Below are 21,915 nucleotides of genomic sequence, written 5' to 3' on the forward strand. Positions count from 1 at the left end.
TTTAGCCACGAGCTGGGCACCAACCAACTGCCGGCCGTCTACAATCGCTGAATCGCCATCAAACACACTCAAAACCTAACCACAAGAAGCCGAGCTTGCTTTGCAACGCAAAACCGTCGAGCTAGGCCACACCATGAAACTGCTCTCCTCCGTGCTGTTCCTCTTGCTCGTCGTGCCTGCTACGTGCAAGTCTTCCACGCTGGAAGACGCGTGCAGGTCCTTCGCCGCCGGCCACCCGTCCATCGGCTACGACTACTGCATCAGAACCTTCCAGGCCGACAGGGCGAGCGCCGCGGCGGCCGACGCGCGCGGCCTCGCCACCGTCGCCGCCAGGATCGCGGGGGCGAAGGCCAACGCCACGGCCGCGCGCGTCGCGGCCCTAAGCGCCGTGGAGACGGACGCGAGGCGGCGGGACCGGCTCGCCGTGTGCGCGGAGGTGTACTCGGACGCCGTGGACCAGCTCGCCCAGGCCGCGGAGGACCTCGCCCGCGGCGAGGGCGCCGGCGCCGACGACGCGGTCACGCAGCTCAGCGCGGCGCTGGACGCGCCCGGGACGTGCGAGGACGCGTTCGGCGAGGCCGACGACACGTCGCCGCTGGCCGGGGAGGACGCCGAGTTCAAGAAGCTGGCGACCCTCGCCCTCGCCGTCGCGGCGTCGCTGACGCCGCCGGCGCCAGCATCGCCGGCTACACCGATGATTAGTGATTAACTCCATCCTAAGTTCAGTAATGTGCTTAATGGAGTACGTAATAAGCATGGACAAGGAGAGTGTTTAACTATCTACTCCTAGAATGTTTTTGAGTTGTTTGCGTTTGGTTTCCCTTGTTGTATGGAGTTTGGTTGGTTGTGCAGTGCCGTGCATGCCTCGCATGCATGCGATGTGGTGTGGTGTGGTGTGGTGTGGTGGGCGAGTGGCGTCTGGAATCCGTGTCGCGCCTTTTGCTGGTCTTTGAACGTGGATTGTTAGCTGTGCGGGACACTCGAGCCTTGAGTGGAAGCAGCGCGTGCTGCCGGCTGCAGTGCACTTTTGCCTTTGGGCCTTCCTTTTTTCACTTATGGTACGTGGGCAGTGGACATACGTGGTGCCGAATCCATAAGCCCGGATGGGCAAAACACTTGTTAGTAGTCGCCGACAGCAGGCTGCTCAGATGCCAAAATTGTTTGGATCGGGTAGTTTTCATATAGAAAGAATCACACGGCGCGTCGGAAGAGCTCGTTGGTTCATGTTTTGTCGTACCGTGCCTATTGCGCATGATACCAGCTAAAATAGTCCGATGTGGCAAACAATTTTGTCCTTTTGTTTTGAGAGGGCAAACGTTTTTGTCGATCAGTTCTGCTTCCAAGCCTCGATATTCCAGCATCACGTTCCGAGTAAATACCAAACTGGGCTGGGCGAACTGTTAAGCCCGCAAAAAATGCCCTCTGCCCGCCCATGAACGAAGCAGGCCGAAGCCCACGAGGTGAACGGTGTTCTCGGCTCTCGCTTCCGGAACCAAAATACCGTCTCGCTCATCGAGAGGGCCGCGAACCATCCAAGTCGGTCAGAGCTGGCGGACGCGCCAACGGCGGCGGCGCGCGCGACCAGCTTGCGGCCAAGAGCCGCCACCGCCAGCATCCAGCGCAGAAAAATCTCGCCGCCACGTAGGCACCAGACCACCCCGTATCGCCGGTCTGTTCGCGGAATCTCATTCCCCCAGCCCGATCACCATTCACCACCGCGACAGCAACAGTAGCATCCTGTTCCCGTTTCACCTCTCACGCTATCTTCTCGGTATCGCCCGCGTCTACAGCAGCCGTCCGCGTCGCGCAGCACTAGCGTCTAGCGGCACGGGCACAGTATTCCCACGTCACCATCGGGGAATCGTTTGGGTGTCGGGTCAACTCCGGCCGCCGTGCTACCGGCCCCGACGAAACCGTTCGGGTTGGGTCCCGTCGGCCGTCCCGTAGCGGGACGAAAGAAAAAATGGTTGCGATCCGGAGCGGGCGAATGGGCGATCGCTGAAGTCCCTCCCGGCCTCCGACGCGCGACAGCGACGGCGGGGGTGGCTGGCCAACGGGCAACGGGAAAGGTCCAAAAAAGAGCGGTGTCCGGGTGTTCCACGGGAACGAAGGAGGAAGGTGCCTCGCTTTTCCAACCCCCGACCCCCCTCCCCCGTGCGGCGCTCCCACGCTGAGTCGCTGACCACTGCCTCGTCCTCCCCCCACGTTTCGCGCCATCTCGTCTCCTCTCGCATCCTCCTCCCTCGTCGCGCGCTACGCTACCCCAGCGGCCCACTCGAGTCGGATCGCGCGCAGGGGGGACGGCATGGCCGGCGACGACGGAAGCAGCGGGGGCGCGGGCGGGGGAAGGGGCAGCACGGAAGATGAGGTCCAGATACAGATCGCAGGTCAGTCCCCCGCTCGCCCCCCTCTCTTTCTGCTTGAACGTGCGCTTTCTTTGGTTATCGTCGTCCGTTGTGACGACGACTGACGAGAAGAGCGCAGAGATTAGATTCGCGTCCCGGTGTGTGCGTACCTCAGATTGATACCTTCCTCGTTTTGTTGGGTTTTCCAGACGCACGTCGTTGGGCTGTGTTCGATGAATTGCGCACGAGGTGTTCGACGAATTGCCTGCCGGTGTACGTCGGCATGTTGGCTCAGTGGATTTTAGTTGGCAGTTAACAGTTGGGGTTTGGATCATCTTTCCTTTTCTGCGCGCGCGCCCATGATCGCCTTGCCGTCACTGCATGTTCTGCTGATGCGCGCACGTCCGTTTTCAGTTACTGTTCCCAGTATACAGTGAACCGTTTACGGCATGTGTTAAATTGGTTGTCTCCAGGAGCTGGTTCAGTCGATTAATTAGAACGCCAGATATTTGCAGCATTCCACAAATAGGTGTCACAAACCTTTGCTTTAAGTACTATAACCAGCCCTGTTTTAATCTTTTCTTCTTTGGGAATAATGTGACTTTTTAAATAGCCCTGATGGTTCCCAGCGTCTGTGTAAGCTGTAACAAAGAAGCCATATAGATATCGTGGACAAATTCCTTGCATCAAATTTGGAGCACTATTGGGATGAAGTCCCATTCATCAGGATATGCAGAGTTTCACTTGGTTCGTTTGATTAGGCATGCTTAGTTTGAAAGGAAAAATAACCTACTGTTTCATTGGGGATGTCCTGTTAGCGTGAGTGTTTAGGCTTAGCATTTGCAGTTTGACATAACCTGTTGACAATGCCTTCCATATGTTATTTGCAGGATCATCCAAACCTGAAACTTCTTCCACTAACGAAACAGATCCTCAGAGCTCTCCTGCCAAGCATTGGCATTGGTGGTTGATGGTTGTTCTAAACATTTTCTTCCTCATTGCTGGTCAGACAGCATCAACACTCCTTGGGAGGTTCTACTACAACCAAGGTGGAAATAGCAAGTGGATGTCCACATTTGTCCAAACTGCTGGCTTTCCTGTGCTATTCATCGCCCTATATCTGTTCCGTTCAAAATCTACACAAACAGCCACCGCTAGCCCTGAGACTTCTGGCACCAAAATTACTCTGATATATATTGCCTTGGGGCTCATCATTGCTGCAGACGACTTGATGTATTCCTATGGCCTATTATACCTTCCTGTATCAACATATTCGCTCATATGTGCTAGTCAGCTGGCCTTCAATGCTGTCTTCTCATATTTCCTCAATGCTCAAAAGTTCACTGCACTGATTTTCAACTCTGTAGTCCTCCTTACCTTCTCTGCTGCACTTCTTGGAGTTGATGAAGATTCTCAGGGTACCAATGGTTTATCGCATGGGAAGTACATATTGGGTTTCGTGTTGACGCTTGGAGCATCAGCCACATACTCCCTGATTCTCTCTTTGATGCAAGTTACATTTGAGAAGGTTATTAAGAGGGAGACTTTCTCAGTCGTCTTGAACATGCAAATATATACAGCACTTGTGGCAACAATAGCTTCTCTTATCGGGTTATTTGCAAGTGGTGAATGGAAGACTTTAGAGGGAGAGATGCATGCCTTCGGCTCAGGGAAGCTGTCCTATGTGATGACACTTCTGTGGACTGCTATATCATGGCAGATAGCTTCCGTTGGAGTGGTCGGTTTGATCTTTGTGGTGTCATCACTCTTTTCAAATGTGATAAGCACACTAGCTCTACCCATCATTCCAGTTTTTGCTGTGATTTTCTTCCACGACAAGATGGATGGAGTGAAGATTATTGCTATGTTGATGGCCATCTGGGGATTTATTTCATATGGCTACCAGTTATATGTTAATGACAAGAAAGCTAGGAAGACTTCAGTTAGTGTGGAGGAGAGTTCATAAGTGCTTGTTACATTGTTCCCCACTGCCAATATAAGTTGTTGGCACTGAGTGAGGTACTAGTTATTGTAGCCAAAAAAGGCTCAATCTAATGTTGCACAATTCTTAGGTATATACCTCTATTAGTTCCTATGTACGGTTGTATCATTCCAAAAAATAAGAAGATGATAATATTTTCAGACACATGTGCTCTATAAGTTTCTCATTGTCTCTTGCATGACTGAATGTTCTTGTTGCAACTGTTGTACCACTGTGATATTGTGGTGCTATTGGTTTGCCACAATTTAGTATTTCACTCCACCTAGGTGGTGGATGCTGGGTACTGTTTATACTACTTCCCTTTTGTGATGGGACTCTGGGATAGTGTTGATCTGATAGTTGTGGTAGTTTGGGTGGGAAGTTGCTAATTCATGGCATCAGTTAACAACCTTAGTAGTACCACTTTGACTTGCATTTATATTTAAGCTCTTGCCTCATGTTGACATATAGAATGAAACCCTTGTGCTGCCTTATCTGAAAACTCATAGGTCGTCATTACTTTGAAATTTCTGACCATAAAAGAACCCATTGAACAAATTCTTATTCTACATTTGTTTCCGGGAGTCCTTTAAAGCACAGACTGAAATATAAGGTATGATTTCTCACGACTCTTAACAAAAGCTCACCTTCATAAATTTTGGGTTTCATGGTTTCATAATGAATCAGAATTCTACCAAGAAATACATGCTATATGTATTATGTGTTGAAGCCTTGAAGGCAGACCGACAGAGTATGGATAGCATCTTTCACTTCTAGATCTCCACGCTGATGAAGCAGGATCATGAATCCTTGCGAACATGTCTGAATCATGATGTAGCAGGATACTAAAAATGTGTAGTTAACAGTGTCAAACTCCTTACATGAATAAGGTAAGGAAAATGTATAATTGGATTTGTTTACTTATATTTCGCTAATTGGTGATGTTAACAATTCTGCTTCAGAAAGGTGTTTCAGTGTGGTACATTCAGTGGTTTGATATACGTTACTGCTGAAACTGACTCAGAGAATCGTCCATGGTTTCTTAGTTTTGGCTACGTCTATGTGAAGCCCAACTGAGCCATATTGTTTTCAGCTGAATCTATCTGCGTCCAACCTGGATTTTAGTGTTATCTCCAACTGGCGAACCTGAGCTATTTTATTGTTATGGCATATTGGAGTATTGGACATGTTTTGGTCATGAGGATTCTGCAGCCTGCATGAGTAGGGTTCATACCATTACAATGGGGCTCGATCAGAAGTAAGTACCATCTTCCTGTATATCCTTCGGTTGATTTCTTACGACCTAGAAAACGATTCTCGGAAGTTTGCATTTTTCTGGTGTCAAAATATATGTAAGCATATGAAATATTGGGGACTTGGACATTTGAAATATTTCTGAATCCAATGCAATAAGAGTCTTCAGTTTATCTCAGGAAGCAAGTATTACCTTGCAGAATTTCTGAAGTACTGTACTTATTAGAATGTAAATGAATTTCTGAGTACTGTACTCCTTATTAGAATGTAAATGTACATGGCATTGCAGGCTGTCTGTCTGAGCAACCATGGCGGTCGCTTGTTCTCCAAGCATGACATGCCAACCACAACGATTTCGCTCAGAATCGCTGAGGCAGCGCCTCTTGGCTGGTTGAACTTTGATTCAACAATGAAGGGGTGGTAGCAAGCATTCACTTGGCTGCGTCAATGTTTGCACCTGGGATGTTGCAGAGTAATGCTCCTACGATCCTATCACCTCAGACGCGCTCGTAACGAGCACAATTCTGTTGCCTCTGAGGCGCTGTTCATGTTGGTAAATATGTGACGAGATGACTGGGCCGAATCTATTTTCGACCAGTTTCTTCTAATGACAAAGATAGCTCACCACAGTGCAAAAGACTTCCTGCACAAGGCGCTGACCAGACGGCCACAGAACTCCTGCTGTCAGACCAAACTATTCGTGTGACGCAGCATCGGTACAGCGGATACAGATGAGCTTCAGGTCCGTTGTAGTATTGTTGTCTTGTAGAGCAAAGCTCCTGCCGATTCAGAGAGTTACCGAGGATACAGGTGGATACAGGTGTCCAGTTTTTTTCCTGCCATTTTGTACTCCTATCAGAGTTCACTTATCCGTACCTCACCCCTACGAACTCACCAATGAACTAACTGCACTCCAGATTGACACGTTGCACAGATCAGCCCTTTGACTGACTCGACCACCGTGTTCGCAGACCACTCTTCGCTCCTCGGCCGTGGTCCTCGCCGCGCGTCAGTTTGAAGCCGAAGTAGTACACATGATTAGCTTGCACGGAGCCGCAGTACCACGGATGGGTCCTAAACCGGCAACACCTCATTCAAGCGCCTTCGGTCCGGTCCGTTGTGAACGCAGTTACGACTTACGAGCCATCCGCTTCACCTCCGCTGGCGTCGACAGTTGACACACCGTCTGAAGTCCGGGGACAGACAGGCTCCTCCATCCGCGCGCGCGCGCGAGAAACATTCCTCTCGAGACCGGACTTGGATCCGGAAAGGAGAGATACGTGCACGACGCGAACCATCCATGGCCTTCAAGCTCAATCCTCCTCGCTCCCCGCGGGCGACACTGCCACCGCCGGATCAACTGTTCATGGAGCCCGAGACCGGAACAAACGTAGAGTTTGTTGCGACGCGAGGCACTCTGCTGGCTGCCGCCGCTACTCATTTTATCCATGGCCGCAAAGGAAAAACAGCACGAAAAAGACTAGAGCGGCAGCGACCAGACGGGTCTCCTGCTGTCGTGCGTCTGCCGTCGACCCGACAGGAGCCACCACCACCGCAACGAGCGCGCCGCGCCACCGCCACCTGCCCGATCCCACCACCACCACCACCACTGGACATTGTTGTGTGCGCGCTACGGCTGCGCCGCTGTGAATGCCGCAGCGACGGCACACGCGCGGCCGCCGGTCGGTCGACCGCACCGCACTAGCGACCGATCGGGAGCCCAGCCTCGCCGAGTGCCCGGCCCGGGCGCGGCCGGGGTCCTCGCCGTCATCATCGCGATGGCGCCTCCACCCCACCCACCACTAGCGTGCGTGTGTCCCGCCTCGCCGCCGGCCGTTCACGTCCGCCGTCGCGTCGCGGCTAGCTGGGCGTCCCCCGCGAAAACTACGGGCGCATTAAGCGTGATCTCGAAGGGAGGCGAAAGAAAGCTCCCCGACCCCGAGTGGCAGACTGGCAACCTCCCGGCCGGGCCGACGCAGGGTGCGCGCCATGATTGCGTGCTCCAACTCCACGGTGGGGTTTCTGATTCTACCGGATAGGATTTACTTCCGTCTCTCTCAGCGATCAGCCTGAGAAGTCAGTGAAGCTGGGTTCTGGATGCTTCAGTTTCACTCCATGCAGTATGATATCCAGGCCAAACGATCTCATCTTCGATGTAACGGCACATAGAAATGAGCTTGCGAAGGTGCAGGGGCACCTCTGCCTGATGTGCTGATCGCGTGGACTTTGCTGGGGACAATTATCCAGGTTGACTTTTGTATTTTAACCAGGTCAGACCAGAACAGGCAGGTTGACTTTTGCAGCAGCCCATTGGCGCGCAAATCCCCAGCGTGCGGCATGATTAGGAGTCAGGGCACCACTAGTAGGAGGAGCACGTAGAATTTCCAGATCTCAGCGCCCCACGGGGAGAAGCAAAACAAGTTGAAACCCGACGAGCTCTCGGCGAATCAAACAAAGCCCTGTAGCCACATTTCCGACGATTAAACAAATCATCTGCTGGGAAGGGTACAGAGTTTAGTCTATCTTTTTTGGCTTCCTGTCCAGGATAACAATAACATGTCTGGCATTTCAAACACGAGAGCGATAGAAAAAACACAAAGCAAGCTCAAAAGTCCAACCTTTTTTTCCTCCAATAAACTACGCTTAGCAGGTCAGCTTAGCCACATCTCCCAAAAGCATGCCAAAACCGACAGTATCTTATGTTGGGTGCAGTGGCTGCAGCAGCTATCTGTGATGCGAGCTGTGCTAACCCCATTGTTCATTCCTGGCGCTTTGATACGGTGATGGCACCTCATCGGCGCCAGGAGCAAGTTAACAAAAGGATTGCCGATATGATCCAAGGAGCGTGCAGACACAGACACAGCACACGGCGCTACTAGTATAATGTGTAGGTTCACACATCATCATCATCACCAGCCAGTCAAGCTAGCTAATACCCAACGAATACAGCGCCGTCATCATGGCATGTTTCACATCGTGGACAGCCCGGAAGTCACTTAGAGAGGCCCTAATGCGTGGAGAATCTTGTTCAGATCCCCCCGGATTGATGTCGATCTGAAATTAGTGTAGGCATTTCAGGAAGACTGTACTGCTGGTACGTCTTTTCTGTTGAAGAAGACGCAGCGCTTGTGACCACGGTCTACTTCTTCTTCTCGTCGTCGTGTCACCGTGCAAAAATTCGGAAGAAGAGATGGCCAAGAGATCGTCAGCTGACTCCAATACGCACAGAGGGGTTGGGAACTTGGGATTATTGAATAGGTTGGTTTGGTGTACCAGCAAAAGAGTAGTAATGGAGGGACTGGGCAGCCATCCACCATCAATATGCTGCCTGCCTCCATGTGAATCCTCTGACCAAATGGAATTGAATTGAAATATAGAATTGATGCATCATGTATTGGCTCTCATCTCGTATTCATAGGCCATATAGAGTAGGCTCGTCCTGTTTAGCTCTGAAAGACTAAGGGTGTGTTCGTTTCCTGGTGCCTAAAGTTTAGAGGGGTCACATCAAAGAGAATCTTGTCATTTAGAAGTATTAAATAAAGTTTAATTACAAAACTAATTGCAGAACCCTAGTGCTAATTCGCGAGACGAATCTAATGAGGTATATTAGTCCATGATTAGCGGATGATTACTGTAGCATCACTGTGGCAAATTATGGATTAATTAGGCTCATTAAATTTGTCTCGCGAATTAGCACCTAGTTGTGCAAAAAGTTTTATAAACAGATTTTATTTAATACTTCTAAATAGCAAGATTCTCTTTGATGTGATGGGTCTAAAGTTTAGAGGATAGTAAACGAACAGGCCCTAAGTTTTAGCTTTATCACGAAACTCTTGCCATTTAGAAGTATAAATAAAATCTATTTATAAATTTTTTTACAGACGATGCTACAACAAACATCCGCTAATTATAAATTAATATATCTTATTAGATTCGTCTTGCGAATTAGTCCGGAGGTTCTGCAATTAATTTTATAATTAGTCCTGTTTGACATGACCTCCGGAACAAAAACACCATTCAGATTCAGACCTCTTCTCGTTCAGACACAAAACGTTCAAGAACCTTCTTTTACTAATCTCTGTCCGAATACTCCTCTCTCTCTCTCTACCTCCTCTCGCTATCTCTGGCATTTAATTCTGTACATGGGATATATAGGACCTGTACCATAGACATCATTAAGTCTAATCTTTTTTCTGAACCCAAACATGATCGAAAAGCTTGGATTAGAGAGAGTTCTACTATTTTGCAAAACATCAAGATTACTAGACAGCTAGCTGTACAAACATGAACAAGTACTTGATACAAGCAGCTCGTTACATTGCAGTAGTAACCTACGCTGTATTTGTCAACGGAGTGGTTTGGAGTTTGGGTGCGCCAATCTTACAGACTCTTCTTCACAAGTGGACAAAATGTAAAAGGAAGAGAAAAGCTAAGAAATTGGACTAGCAATCCTGATTTGGTGGTGGTAATCAGGGGATGAAAAGGGTAAAAATGGAAAGATCACCGGAACCGGCCGCCGCCGGCGAGCTTCCTGGAGCGGCAGCGCGTGACGGGGGCGGCGGACGAGAGGTTGTGGAGCGGCGACGGCCGGAGCTCGCAGGAGAAGGCGCCGGGGTCCGGCGGCTGGACCGGGCGGTGGCGGCGCCCCGGGCTGGGCCGCACGAGCGGGCTGAGGCAGACGGCGAAGCCCGACGGCATGCTGCTGGTCTGGCGGCGCCGGCACGGGGTCTTCCGCATCGGGGACGGGGACGGCCGCCACGGCGGGTCCGCGGCTGGCGAGCTGCTCTCGTCGCCGCTCCCGTGGCTGTCCCGCTCCGGCGAGAGGCCCCGGTTGCTGACCACGCGGCAGGAGCGCCGGGGCGGGGCCGACGGCGGCGAGGAGGAGGAGGCCGCGGCCGGCGCCTGCTTCTTGCGGCGGCGCGGTATGATCCCGGCGAGCCAAGAAAGCTTCTTGCGCTCCCTGGCGCGCCCCCGATGCTTGTCCTCCACCTCCGATCTGTGGTGCTGGCCGAAGAGCGTGGCGAGGACCGAGAACTTGCCCGCGCGCCGCTTCTCGTACTCGTAGCCGATGTCGCCCTCCTCGAGCGCGCCGCCGCCGCCGTAGGCCGGCCCCACCTGCGGCGTCCGGAAGAAGAGCAGGCTCGGGTGGTGCCTGAGCGCGCCGCCCCCGCCCGCGGCGTCCGACTTCCTGCGGGACACGTACGGCGACACTGACCTCGGGAACGCCGCGGGCTCGGGCGCCGGAGGGGCCTGCGCCTGCGCGTGCGCGGGCGAGGAGGACGCGCCGTTCCGCTCGGCCGCGAGCACGAGCAGGCGGTCGCGGAGGCACGTGGCGCAGACGCCGCCGGCGGCCTGGAACGGGTGCTTCTTGCACCTCATGCCCATCCCGCCGCGCCTCCTCTCATATCACCTCACCTCACCTCGTCGCCGTAGCCTCGCGCTCCCTCGGCACGGCCATGGGTGGGTCGGTTGGTGGGTGGACGGATCGACGACGAGGAAGCGAAGCGAAGCGAAATTTCCGAAAGCGCAGACGCCACCTGCCTTCCTCGCTTTCGGTTACCCCCTTCGGGGATCGCTTAAATTTGGGTGGGTTTTGTTTAAGCGCGGCGCGGAGGAGGAGCCGAGGAGGGATTGGCTTGGATGGCTACGCGGCAGCTGCAGGCGAGGGGGCGCGTGCGTTTGGGCGGATGCGAGGGGAGAGAGAGAAGAGAAGGATCTTTTCGTCTCGGTCGCTGCGGTTTCCCGGCTTAAATAAGGTTCCGTTAGACGGAGCGGGGGCGGTGGAAGGAAGAAGCAGGGTGGACGGGGCCCGGGGGGGGGGGGGGGGGGGGGGCCGGGGGTAAAGATGTTAACGGGTACCCGATACCCGAAATCCGACGGGTAAAAATCCTATTAGGGGGCGGGTTTGGGTAAGATTTTATACCTATAGGTACGTAAACGGGGAAAAACTCATACCCACCAGGTACAACGGGTATGGGTACGGTAACTAAGAACCCGTCCTTGTTACCCCCGTACCTGATTAAAGGCAGGAATCTCACAACAAATAGCCCATTAAGAAGCAAGCCCAAGAAGCCCATTAAGAAGCAAACCCTAACCGAGCACCTCAACTCCTTCCCAGCCGTACGAATGTTGATATTTTGAATCTCTGTTGAATGCTGAATTTTAATCTCTGTTTAATGCTAAATTTTAATCTTTTGAATGCAAAATCAGCGGGTATGGGAAACCCGCGGGTACCTGTTACCCATGTGGGTATGGGTATGGGACGAACTCCTACCCGCGGGCGGGTATGGGGATGGGTATGGGTACAGGTTCGCCCTGATAGATATGGGTATAGGTTGGCAAAACCCGTAGGTATTATACCCGTTGACATCTCTAGTTTGGGGGGGGGGGTGTCAAAGGGACGACGAGTTGCCGGCAGCCGGCAAGGGGAGGGAGAGGCAGGCCGGCCGGGCTTGCTTGGGGCGGCACGAGCGAGAGCGACGCTGTGCTTGGCGGCTCGACGGCATCGGCGTTCCGTTCGCTTCTGTGGCTTTGGTTGGAGTGTTGGACCCCCGGTGGTGTTGGGTGAGCCGACGAGACCTCAATCATGACTTCGTGGCTGGGTGGTGGTAGATTCGGCGTTGCCTGCGCCTGGAGCCCTGGACTGCATTGGATTGGGTCGAGTTCCCTTTGACCTGGACTCGGACGGCCCCAACTTCCTGGTTTGTGCTTGTGGTGTGGGCGTGTGGCCACTGGTGTGGTGTGCCGTGGCAACGTGGTGGATTTGGATTGCAACAGCGACTACCGGGGCAAATCTGATAGGAAAAAGGTGTGTTTAATTTGGCACGTTTGCCCTTCCCGTGCACGCACGTAGATGAGCCGCCATGGCATGCCTAAAACAGATACTCCTGCAGGTCAAAAGCAGCCACGAAATAAGTTAGCCAGAAATACAGTGTCCTGGTTTCTCTACGCTCCCATGCAGCGATGGCCGATGAGCCCCCAATCCAGAAATTTTTATCGTGCCATTGAAGTGCCACTTGCTACTTACACCTGGGGCCTTGTCGGGAGCATAGAGGACTTTGGGTGCCAGAGATGGCCCCACGACTACGTTGGATCTTCGCCGACGACCACGTGCGTATTTTGTCATTTTGGAACTGCCAAGCATGCAGCGATACTTCCATGCTTCTTCCTCACTGAGATACTCGAGTGATTCTCTGGTTTCAGCTGCGCCGCAGAATTGTCGCTTGCCCATCTAGCATACTATTTGACTAGTAGACCCCGACCCAGAATCCATCGTACACGCGCGCATTCAAGTCGATGAAGATGCGCTGCACCACAGTCCGCACGGTTGGTTTCGGCTCGCAGTTCCCACCGCACGGGCCTCGCGTCATGTACTGGGATCTCCAGAAGAAGCTGCTCCGCCCACGGAGCCGTACGTGCTCTCGTGCGCGGCGGCGCGCGTACGAACACCTCGCGTTTTCTCCACGGATTTGGTTCGAGGGTACAGCGGACTCTTCAGTCCCAAGGCTCAGCCCAGAGCGAGCGATCGACCTTGGTTGCTTGTTCTTCTAGAAAGCCGGGGCTGCTGGTCTTGGCGCTGATGGAGGAAGGCGAAGCGGGAACCGGTGGGTGCCAGTCGTGGACGAGGCGGGGGAGACGCCTAGCTTCAGGCATGCGTGTAGTCATGTGCTCACGTAGAGGGGGATGCCGGATGCTGTGCCCTGTGCATAGCTCGACGCCCTTTGGTCCTTTGGACCTGGACGACCTCCGGCTTCCGGGTTGGGTGAGGCGCCGACAAGACCTCATCATGATGAGTTGATGGGTGGTATAGTAGGTTTCGGCGTTGGCCTGGTCCTGTCTGGTTTGGATTGGGTCAAATTCCCTTCGCCTCGGACTCAGAATGGTCCCATTCATAAAATGTAGGACCTTTTTCTTACCCTTTTGTTCATGCATGCATATAAACACGGGCAGGGTTGTTAGGGCATACTGGCTGTTACACTTCCGCCATCTCTTCAGAATATGTCCAAATCTAGAAATTTAATCCATTAGGATCGGCCGTACTATCTTCGCAAAACGAAAGGATCAGCTGCACCAACACGCACTATTCACTATTCAGTGTCACTTGTTTTTTTGCGAGTCACTACTCAGTGTCACTTGCTATTTGCATCTACTAGAACAGACTACTCATCTACCAGCTGGGAACCGCACGATTAATTGAGCTTTTTATATTTCGTTTGGCATAACTTCAGCTTCTCCTAAATGGCTTCTAAAGCAGCTTCTCCAGTGAAGTAGCTTCTTTGGTGAAGCTGAAGTTATTTTTAAAATTATTTGGCAAATCATGGATCTGCGGGAGAAGCTGGACGAAGCTACAATTTTCGGCTTCTCCTCCCTAGTGTAAGCTGAAAATAACTTCACCAGATACTTTATGGATAAAACTGCTGGAAAAATACCCCTTTTAGCATTTTTGAAACTCTTCTCGAAGCTGTGCCAAAAAAATCTCTTAGTAGGGCCAACGGTCTGGATCTTTCGCCGACGAGGCGACCACGCGTGTATTTCGATACCACGCAACATTTCCAGGCTTTTTCGTCAGCGGGATATTCAGTGCAGGATTCCCTAGTTTCTGCACCGCACAGAACTGTCCGCTCGCTGAACTGAATTGACCACCGTGGCTGCAGAGAAATAGCCCCCCGACTGCCTGCACGCCCGGCCCAGGATCCATTCTACGAGCATAGAAACCGAAGAAGAAGATGCACGGAGCTCGATCGCGTCATGTACCCGATCTCCAGAAGGTAGCTGCTCCATTCACGGGCCGGCGCGCGACCTATCATGTCCGCGACTTGGCATTTCGTCCTCGTCCCGTCCGTCCCCGGGCAGGGAGGCGTCATCGGCCGTCGCCGTCGCGCACACGGGAAAGCGTAAGCGGCGCGGCGGCGGTCTCGCGTCCGCCCCCGCCGGGTTCCTTGTGCTCCCGGCCTGCCGTGCTCGTCGCAAGCACGCGCGAGCGCACGCCACCGCGACCTCCCGAAGCTTCGCCGCGCCGCGCGCGACAGGGCGACGAGGGAAACGAAACGCAGCGGCGCGGCCTGCCTGCCTGCTGATCCCGTCAAGGCCGTGGAAAGATCAAAGCGGCGACAGGCTGACAGCTCTTCCTTATCCCCGGCGGCGGTAGGGTTGAAAGTTACAAGTGTGCGCTGCTGCCTCTGTTTACGGAAGCGGACGTCGCCGGCGCCGGGGCGCACGCATCTCGCGTTGCTCGGTTCATACTGGCAAGGAAACGGACAAGGCAAAGCAAGCGTCGCCATCGCAACATTTTTTATCAACCCCTGATGGGGAGAAAAATAATCGCGTCGGTTGAACCGTGGCGATTATTGTGTGTCTATCACGATCGGGATTTGGCGACGCAGCTGCACGCGGATGCAGCGCGTCAGCTTCTCGGATTATTAAACAGGAAGGGTTGACCAGGTCGCTCAGTGGCCACGTCACCTGCCGAGATATCAGGTGGCGGCAAGGCATCAGCTTCATTTTTAAATTCCCTATAAAAGAATCATTTTTAAAGGAGATGGGCGAGACAGCAATGCTCGTTATCTTCTGCACTGCATGCTCGGAACGTGAGGATTCAGCCGAACATTTAATCCTCTGGGAACCATTCTGAATTTCTGTTCCGCCCGTTGGTCGTTGCCAGGGTCAGCTCTGAAAGCCGTTCCTTCAACCTTGCAGAAAGGGGGAGAAACGAATTGATAGATGCAGTCGCTCTAGGGGCACGGCAATCCGCCCGTCACGGCCCTGCCACAGAGCGAGCGCCGTGGATCCGGTCAGATTCGCCTCCCTCGCGCGCCCTCGGGAAATCGTTGCAGCGGAGGAGGTAGTGGTGCGTGCCAATTGCCTCACTGGCACGGTGAATGCCGAAGTCCAGTAGACTGACGAGTGATGGCTGCCGTGATGCGCGGAGATGACACGCCATTGGCAACTTCCGCAGCCGCGGGGCATGCCAGGACCAAAGGGAGGAGAGGAGACGTCGCCCGCCGGCTGCGGGCGCATCGCGCGTGGGTCGGGGTGGAACTTTGGAAGCAAACAATGAGACAGGGGGTCACCACGGACACCTCACACCTCTATGCATTGCGGCGGCAACGGTCGAAGTGGGGTGCAACAAGGCGCCCGGTTCGGCCACCGTCGGCATGCCAAGTGCCAGCCAAGCCCTGCCGATGCTCCTGCTGGGCTCTTCTCAATCAAGCAGCCAGTGTTTGACGGCCTGTCTCTTGACCTTGGGCCCAGTTTCACAGTTTCCATGGGCATACAGGTCCGCCAGATTATTTTTACGGCTACTGACAATCGCCCTCGTAGTTAAGAACTTGGGATGGATGGATGGCAAAGATCGAGACTCACCTGGAGATGGAACTGCAAACGTTGAGCTCCAGTTACATCACGAGGAAGATGGAAACATACCCGGTTACAAGAAGCTACCAGTCCTCGAACCTTAGCATGCTCGATTGCTCGGCTGGATCATTTTAACTCCAATATCCGAGGACTGAAACAACTGATATGGCTGTACATGGTAACAGCGAAGTCAGCAGCGGCAAATAGAACATCAGAAAAACTAGGATGTTTAGAGTGTAGAGAATACAAAGCAGTGATGCAGTAAAGGATTCCCCCCGCACACCTCTAATAAGGAAGAGGAAAAACATTTCACCAGAAACGCTTCAAAGAGTCTCAAAGGAAGAAAACCCCGGCAATGCCTACAGGATATGTAAAAACTCAAATGGGACAGCTTGCGCTCAAACCAGGGGTCAGCCGATCCAAAATTGCTTTCTTAGTAACACTTGGACTGAAGCAAATATCAAACTTCATGGTCCCCATCAATAATGGTACCAGGATATGATCATTGATTAGAAAATAGATAGGCACAGGATCATATGCTATGATAATGCAACACTTTATCAATCCCCGTGACAAACAGGGGCATGATCATACATAGGTTACACCGTTCCACACTGACTTACCCGTCAAGTAACGGCAAATGAACTTTTCAGGCACAAAGATGCAATGCGTCATAGCACAAGAATTCATGTAACAAAATCAAATGAAGACACTTAAGTTGAATCACAGTTTTCAAAACTAGGTGCAAATGACAATTTCCAAACTTAGTCATGCATCAAAACCTTGTCTGAGTAATAAATTTCAAGCAAGTGAGAACAATAGATTATAGAGTATGTTTTGTATATGAAAACTTGGAAAATCCTTGCCCAATCACTTGCCAAGGTTGGTTAGAATTTCTCAGTCGATGTGATGTCACATTTCAAGCCACAAGAAGATATCACTAGTTTAGGAACCCCACCATCGTAGCCGACATCTTCTATATGACACAAAATCACAATCAGAGAAGCTGAAAAACTCTATTTAAATCAAGAACAGATCGAATAGCTTACCAAGTCCACAGATGGTTGCTAACTCCGATGAAGGCATACTGCTGGAGAATCCGCTGACACTCCATCGGAAAAGGAGGAAACCATTCTTAAGTTTCAACCACATCTTGTGATTCTTTAAAAATAACATCTATATATAGAACATATATAAGGGCATGAAGAAGTCATCAGCAGCTAAGAGGGTTCATCACACCCAGGCCTACCCTTTTGAGTAAGAATACCCTTCCCTTTTGAGTAAGCATACGCACTGATTACTAGTCATATCAAAGCGTATTTGAAGACGTTTCAGTTTCTTATGTTGCTTCTTTCAACATTGATGTTTTTTTAGTCAATCATAGAACAGCGTTTTTCATTTTCATTGGACAAGCATCTCCACGAGGTCTTGTGGGGCTCCATGTTTTGTGAAATAACACACAAACTGAAATCTAGCATATATGCATGCATTTTCTTGATTAATTTACATTCAACTGTATGTCATAAATATAATTAAAGTGAGGTCCTTTACACCATTGCTTGCTAATTTCAGCATTCCATAGTAATAAGCCAATGGCAATTTCTTGTAATATGAAATGCATGATATGCACAAATATTTGCACTTATAGATTTCCCAAAGCTGGCTTTGTGATTCTAAAAAATGTCTGATCTTTTAAAGAGTTGTAATTGAGCTACTTTCAGATTTCCACGTTCACAGGAAACTTCATATCATCAGCAAATGGGGCAAATGGTAAAATTTGGACGAACTCTATCCCAGATTGGTATCTCAAGGGTCGATCCTAAGGTGAGCAATCTGTGCTTTGACCTCACCAGTTAGAATGTCTACTTTTTTTCTTCAAAAAAGAATGTCTACTTTTCCCACATCAATGACAGATTGTAAGGATCTCCAAGTCAAATTGCTGGTGTTCTCCACCATTCTGCGGCAAGATTTAAAAAAAGTTAACCAATTAGGAATGATATAAGCATCTAAATTAATGTAACATAATCATGTTTCGTGGCAGGAAGGATGGCAACGAAAGTTGAATGAGCAAAGAGGCCTGGAAGTGTACAGAAAAATTCCTAAAGATTCAGAATATTCTGAACAAGAGGAAACAGAGAATCGTCTACAAACTGCAGAGCTTCATTCTAGATCCCAAAGCTTATCTTCTGCTGAAATTTTTTATCTGCTGTCTGTAAATGTAAGTATATCAAGCCAGCAACCATCCCTATGTGCCTAGTAGTCCGATGCTCTATTTCAACTTGTAAAATTAAGCATTCGTCATATCTACCAAAAAGCACACGTGGTCCAATACTGCTCAATAGGGACCATGCATGTTCTATGGAAGATTGAAATACAGTACAGTGCAATTTTCACATTAATCAACCCACATGATATGATACCAAGTCATGCTCCATGGTACCAGTAACCTTCAATTATTTCATCCGAAACACTATTGCATACTACAATACTTTAGTTTATGATTGCATATATCCAAATTATTTCCGTTACCAAGCACTAACAACGAGAAAAAGATAACTATTGGTGCAACAAAATGAGCTTTTCTAAAGAAAAAAAAAATGCTCATTCAAGTGAAATAACCTATCAATTGTGAACTGCCAAACATATCCAAAAGCTTGCAATTTATCCTATAACGGTCAAACATGGAATTAATCATCTTATGGCCCACAGTGTATTCTAACAGTGCTTGCTTTACTGATTTGCAAAAAAGCCTAGAATGCAGAGTAAGATGCTCTATCACATTATACTAAAACAAGATAGTTGAGATGTCAAAATGGGATAGAATTATTTCATTTGATATGATATCTGTCCAGTAGCCATTATATTTCACGGGATAAGTATCATAAAGTGATTGTGCTGTGTTTCTTAGAGTATAAGTGCATTCTCTGGGAATGGTACACTGGATATGTGCAAGGATGATGATGGGAACAGCATGCTCAATATCGATGAAGAGATCAAACAAAGGGTGGATGAAATTAGGGTAAAATCAAATACCAATGATTAAATGCATATTGTAGATGTTTGTAGACCTGATCCGATAGATTCTCCAACAGGCTCTACTATCGAGCGGAAATGTTCACCACACAAGGTTTCAGAAATACAAGACCGGGAACACAAATTGTGTAAGCAAAGACAGGACTTCTCAAAGATAAGCAGGCTTTCTATTTTGCCATTGACACATATAATGTTCTCCAGATGATCGTGGCCCCAGTGGCAGAATGGTTGAAAGCCAAGCTATTGAACATAATGCAGAGGGGATATGGAAGTAATAGAGAGGATAAAAGACTCCGAACTGCCCAGATGCATGCAGCCCTCTCAGTTGCAAGACTATCCACAGTAGTTGCAGGGACTATTGGAAATTGCTCATTTGGGTCAAACAATCTGAGTAGCATTGCCATGACTGACAGGAGAGAAGACACTGATATGAAGATGCGTGCAGCAATTACTTCAGCTGCAGCACTGGTGGCAGCCTCATGTGCTGAGGCTGCAAAATCTTCCGGAGCTAGCAAGGAACAGGTTTCATCAGTCATCAACATGGGATTAGAGACTAGAGCACTGGGAGATTTGCTCACACTGACTACTAGTGCAGCAGCCTGTAAGATCAAGAACCATATCAGCTCCTTTCTTCCAGTTAAAACATATAATAATATGAAATCATGGTTCTTGCTGCTGCAGGCCTAAGAGGGGTTGACGGCCTTAAGATGCGGACAATAAGCAACTATTCCTTTGAAGGCCACATGAACAGCCAGAAAGATGCCATACTTCTTGTTCGGACACCCAAGGGTATAGACAATTAATTCACCAATGACTGATTTCGCCCCATTATACTACATTTCCACTAATAGAATAGAGTTTGGGGAAAACAATTAAGTAGATTCATTTATGCCTCCATGCAGGAAGGTTTCATACCAGGATGGTTTCTGTGCAGTGCAAGTATGACAATATAATCCTAACATTAGGCAAGAAGAGTCGTTTCAGAACCTCTGAAAAATGTGAGTATTAAATGAGATCTATTAATGTATCTTATACAGAAACAAATATAATACATACTAAGGTCAAGAAGAAATGATGATGAGCACTTTATAAATAGATAATTTGCATCACTCACCGTTGAGGAAATATTCCAACACAGTACAATGATATGACAGAGACAAACAAACTCAAAAGATCTAGATGATACAGTTCAAAAAAAGCAGATCTAGAACTATGTTACTTCCAGTTTGTTGAGCAGGAAGGTATCAAAGATGAGTAAAGTGCTAGAACTGTGAGTCATTGTCATTTCCTCTCAACAAATTGTTGTCGTAATCTCATTTCTCTTATTGTACCATTTACCTCCATTTTCTTCCAGATGTAATTTTCCATGAACAAGGCGAAGGAGAAGAGTTCAGCTATCCAACAGGTGAACATAACTACCGTGCAATGAATCTCTCAACATCTGGTGGAACTATTCAATTATTATTTGAAGAGAATGAACAATACAGCTCCTGGAGGACATACATCAGCTATCTAATGAAGAACAAGAGAGGGAAAGGAAACCATTTTACAGAGTCATAACTTGTGCATAACTCCAACTTCCTAGCAAAACCATGTATTCTTATCCTCTGAAGTTTGAAACACTATCAGTAACCAATATTACACAATAAAACTTACTGTTATCTCACCTGTAAGTACTCAAGGATGATGGAATTAAGTAGTTGGGTACTTAAATTTGAAGCAAAATGGGATCAATCACTGGATTACTTTGTCTTCAGATTGTTACTGGCAACTCGTACTTTTCATTTGACGGATTGTTATGCAAGGGTGCAAGTCAATCTGGAAAACGGAGTGGTGAATGGTGATCAAACATTTTACAGTTATGTCAACCGAGAAACAGGTCTAAGACCTTTCATGTTATATATATTTTTAGTAGTCAATAAGGAAACAATTTCCATGTAATAGGAATCGAAACTAACACACAACAGCACTGCCCCTACCCTGAAACTTGCCTAGACGAAGATGATACCATGCTCCTTAATCGTATCGATTATGATCCCGAGCTTGCCCTCGATCCGCTCGTTTTTCTTGGGCTCGTAGGCCAGGGCGAAGACGTCGGCGTCCATGGACCGCTCGGCGATGAGCCTCCCGATGGTCCTGCAGGCGTTGTCGTCGACGAGGGACGGCAGCGTGAGGCGGAGGTCCTTGGCGTTGGTGGTGGCGACGGCGATGACCTTGCTGGTGCCCCTGTGCATGACCTTGGCGTGCACGAAGCGCTTGGAGAAGAAGACGTTGAGCAGGAAGGGGCGCATGTACATGTCCGTGCGCTGCTTCCACGACTTGCGGTTCGGCCGCTGCTCCGCCTCCCCGCGCGACCGCCGCGTCCACGCCGCGCACACCAACAGGTTCTGCTGCGGCGGGGTCGGAGGTGGGTTAGAACAGCGCCGGGACATCATCGCGGCAACGAATCGAATCGACGTGCGGCGGTGTGCGCGAGAGAGAAGGGGGGCTAATAAGAGGGCTCGAACCTGGCGGTTGCCGGGCCCGTGAGCCGGCGCCGGCGAGTGGAGCTCGAGTCGAGGGGGCGGCAGGATGCGGGAGACGGCGATGGAGGCGGACCACGAGAGTGAAGACGCGCGGAGAGAGGGCGCGAGGGAGTGGCGCGGTGGCGGCGTGGCCGTCGCGGGGTGGAGCGAGGCCATGGCAGCGTTGGGGAGGGGTGAGGCAGCCGAACGGGAGGGTTTTTGCCGGAGGCCGTCTTATCCAGAATTCAGGCGGACTGGCGCGTTGCTCGGTTTTGACACTTTCTCTTCGATCAGAGAAATAGCTGCGGCCGCTGAACAGCTGAACATATCAGCAGCAACTAAAACCAGCAACAGCATCGATTTCTCAACGAGAAATTAGTGTATGATAAGGAGTTGATCACACTAGCATAGATAAATTTCTAAATTCTAACTGGAGCTCTCTCTC

General features: G+C 50.1%; 4 protein-coding genes across 14 annotated transcripts; 2 read left to right on the plus strand and 2 right to left on the minus strand.

Annotated features, from left to right (window-relative positions):
• Positions 1 to 6: 6 nt before the first annotated feature.
• Positions 7 to 979, plus strand: LOC112872805 (pectinesterase inhibitor 12-like). The gene has a single exon (XM_025935851.1). The coding sequence runs from the start codon at positions 134 to 136 to the stop codon at positions 707 to 709; it is 576 nt and encodes a 191-aa protein (XP_025791636.1). The 5' UTR covers positions 7 to 133; the 3' UTR covers positions 710 to 979.
• A 1,050-nt stretch (positions 980 to 2,029) lies between these two features.
• LOC112894740 (probable purine permease 11) lies at positions 2,030 to 4,513 on the plus strand. Of its 2 annotated transcripts, XM_025962552.1 has the most exons (3): positions 2,033 to 2,387; positions 2,555 to 2,618; positions 3,236 to 4,513. In XM_025962552.1, the coding sequence occupies exon 3, from the start codon at positions 3,316 to 3,318 to the stop codon at positions 4,309 to 4,311; it is 996 nt and encodes a 331-aa protein (XP_025818337.1). In that variant the 5' UTR covers positions 2,033 to 2,387; positions 2,555 to 2,618; positions 3,236 to 3,315; the 3' UTR covers positions 4,312 to 4,513. The 2 variants fall into 2 exon arrangements, with proteins under 2 accessions (XP_025818329.1, XP_025818337.1); XM_025962544.1 differs by lacking the exon at positions 2,555 to 2,618 and having other exon boundaries at positions 2,030 to 2,387.
• A 5,217-nt stretch (positions 4,514 to 9,730) lies between these two features.
• On the minus strand, positions 9,731 to 11,334 carry LOC112876581. The gene has a single exon (XM_025941076.1). The coding sequence runs from the start codon at positions 10,963 to 10,965 to the stop codon at positions 10,081 to 10,083; it is 885 nt and encodes a 294-aa protein (XP_025796861.1). The 5' UTR covers positions 10,966 to 11,334; the 3' UTR covers positions 9,731 to 10,080.
• Positions 11,335 to 16,646: 5,312 nt separating this feature from the next.
• On the minus strand, positions 16,647 to 21,755 carry LOC112887177 (50S ribosomal protein L18). 10 transcript variants are annotated; one of them, XR_003227519.1, is made up of 7 exons: positions 21,474 to 21,755; positions 20,946 to 21,356; positions 20,634 to 20,784; positions 18,967 to 19,565; positions 17,784 to 17,890; positions 16,983 to 17,035; positions 16,647 to 16,909 (listed from the first exon to the last, which is right to left on the minus strand). XR_003227519.1 is itself a non-coding variant. In XM_025953287.1 (2 exons), the coding sequence occupies exons 1-2, from the start codon at positions 21,645 to 21,647 to the stop codon at positions 20,958 to 20,960; spliced, it is 573 nt and encodes a 190-aa protein (XP_025809072.1). In that variant the 5' UTR covers positions 21,648 to 21,750; the 3' UTR covers positions 20,826 to 20,957. The 10 variants fall into 10 exon arrangements, 2 of the variants coding, with proteins under 2 accessions (XP_025809072.1, XP_025809110.1); XR_003227521.1 differs by lacking the exon at positions 18,967 to 19,565 and having other exon boundaries at positions 16,983 to 17,023; XR_003227518.1 differs by lacking the exon at positions 18,967 to 19,565.
• Positions 21,756 to 21,915: the final 160 nt, after the last annotated feature.

The sequence above is a fragment of the Panicum hallii genome, chromosome 1 (genome assembly GCF_002211085.1).
Source record: "Panicum hallii strain FIL2 chromosome 1, PHallii_v3.1, whole genome shotgun sequence".
NCBI classification, from domain to species: Eukaryota; Viridiplantae; Streptophyta; class Magnoliopsida; order Poales; family Poaceae; genus Panicum; species Panicum hallii.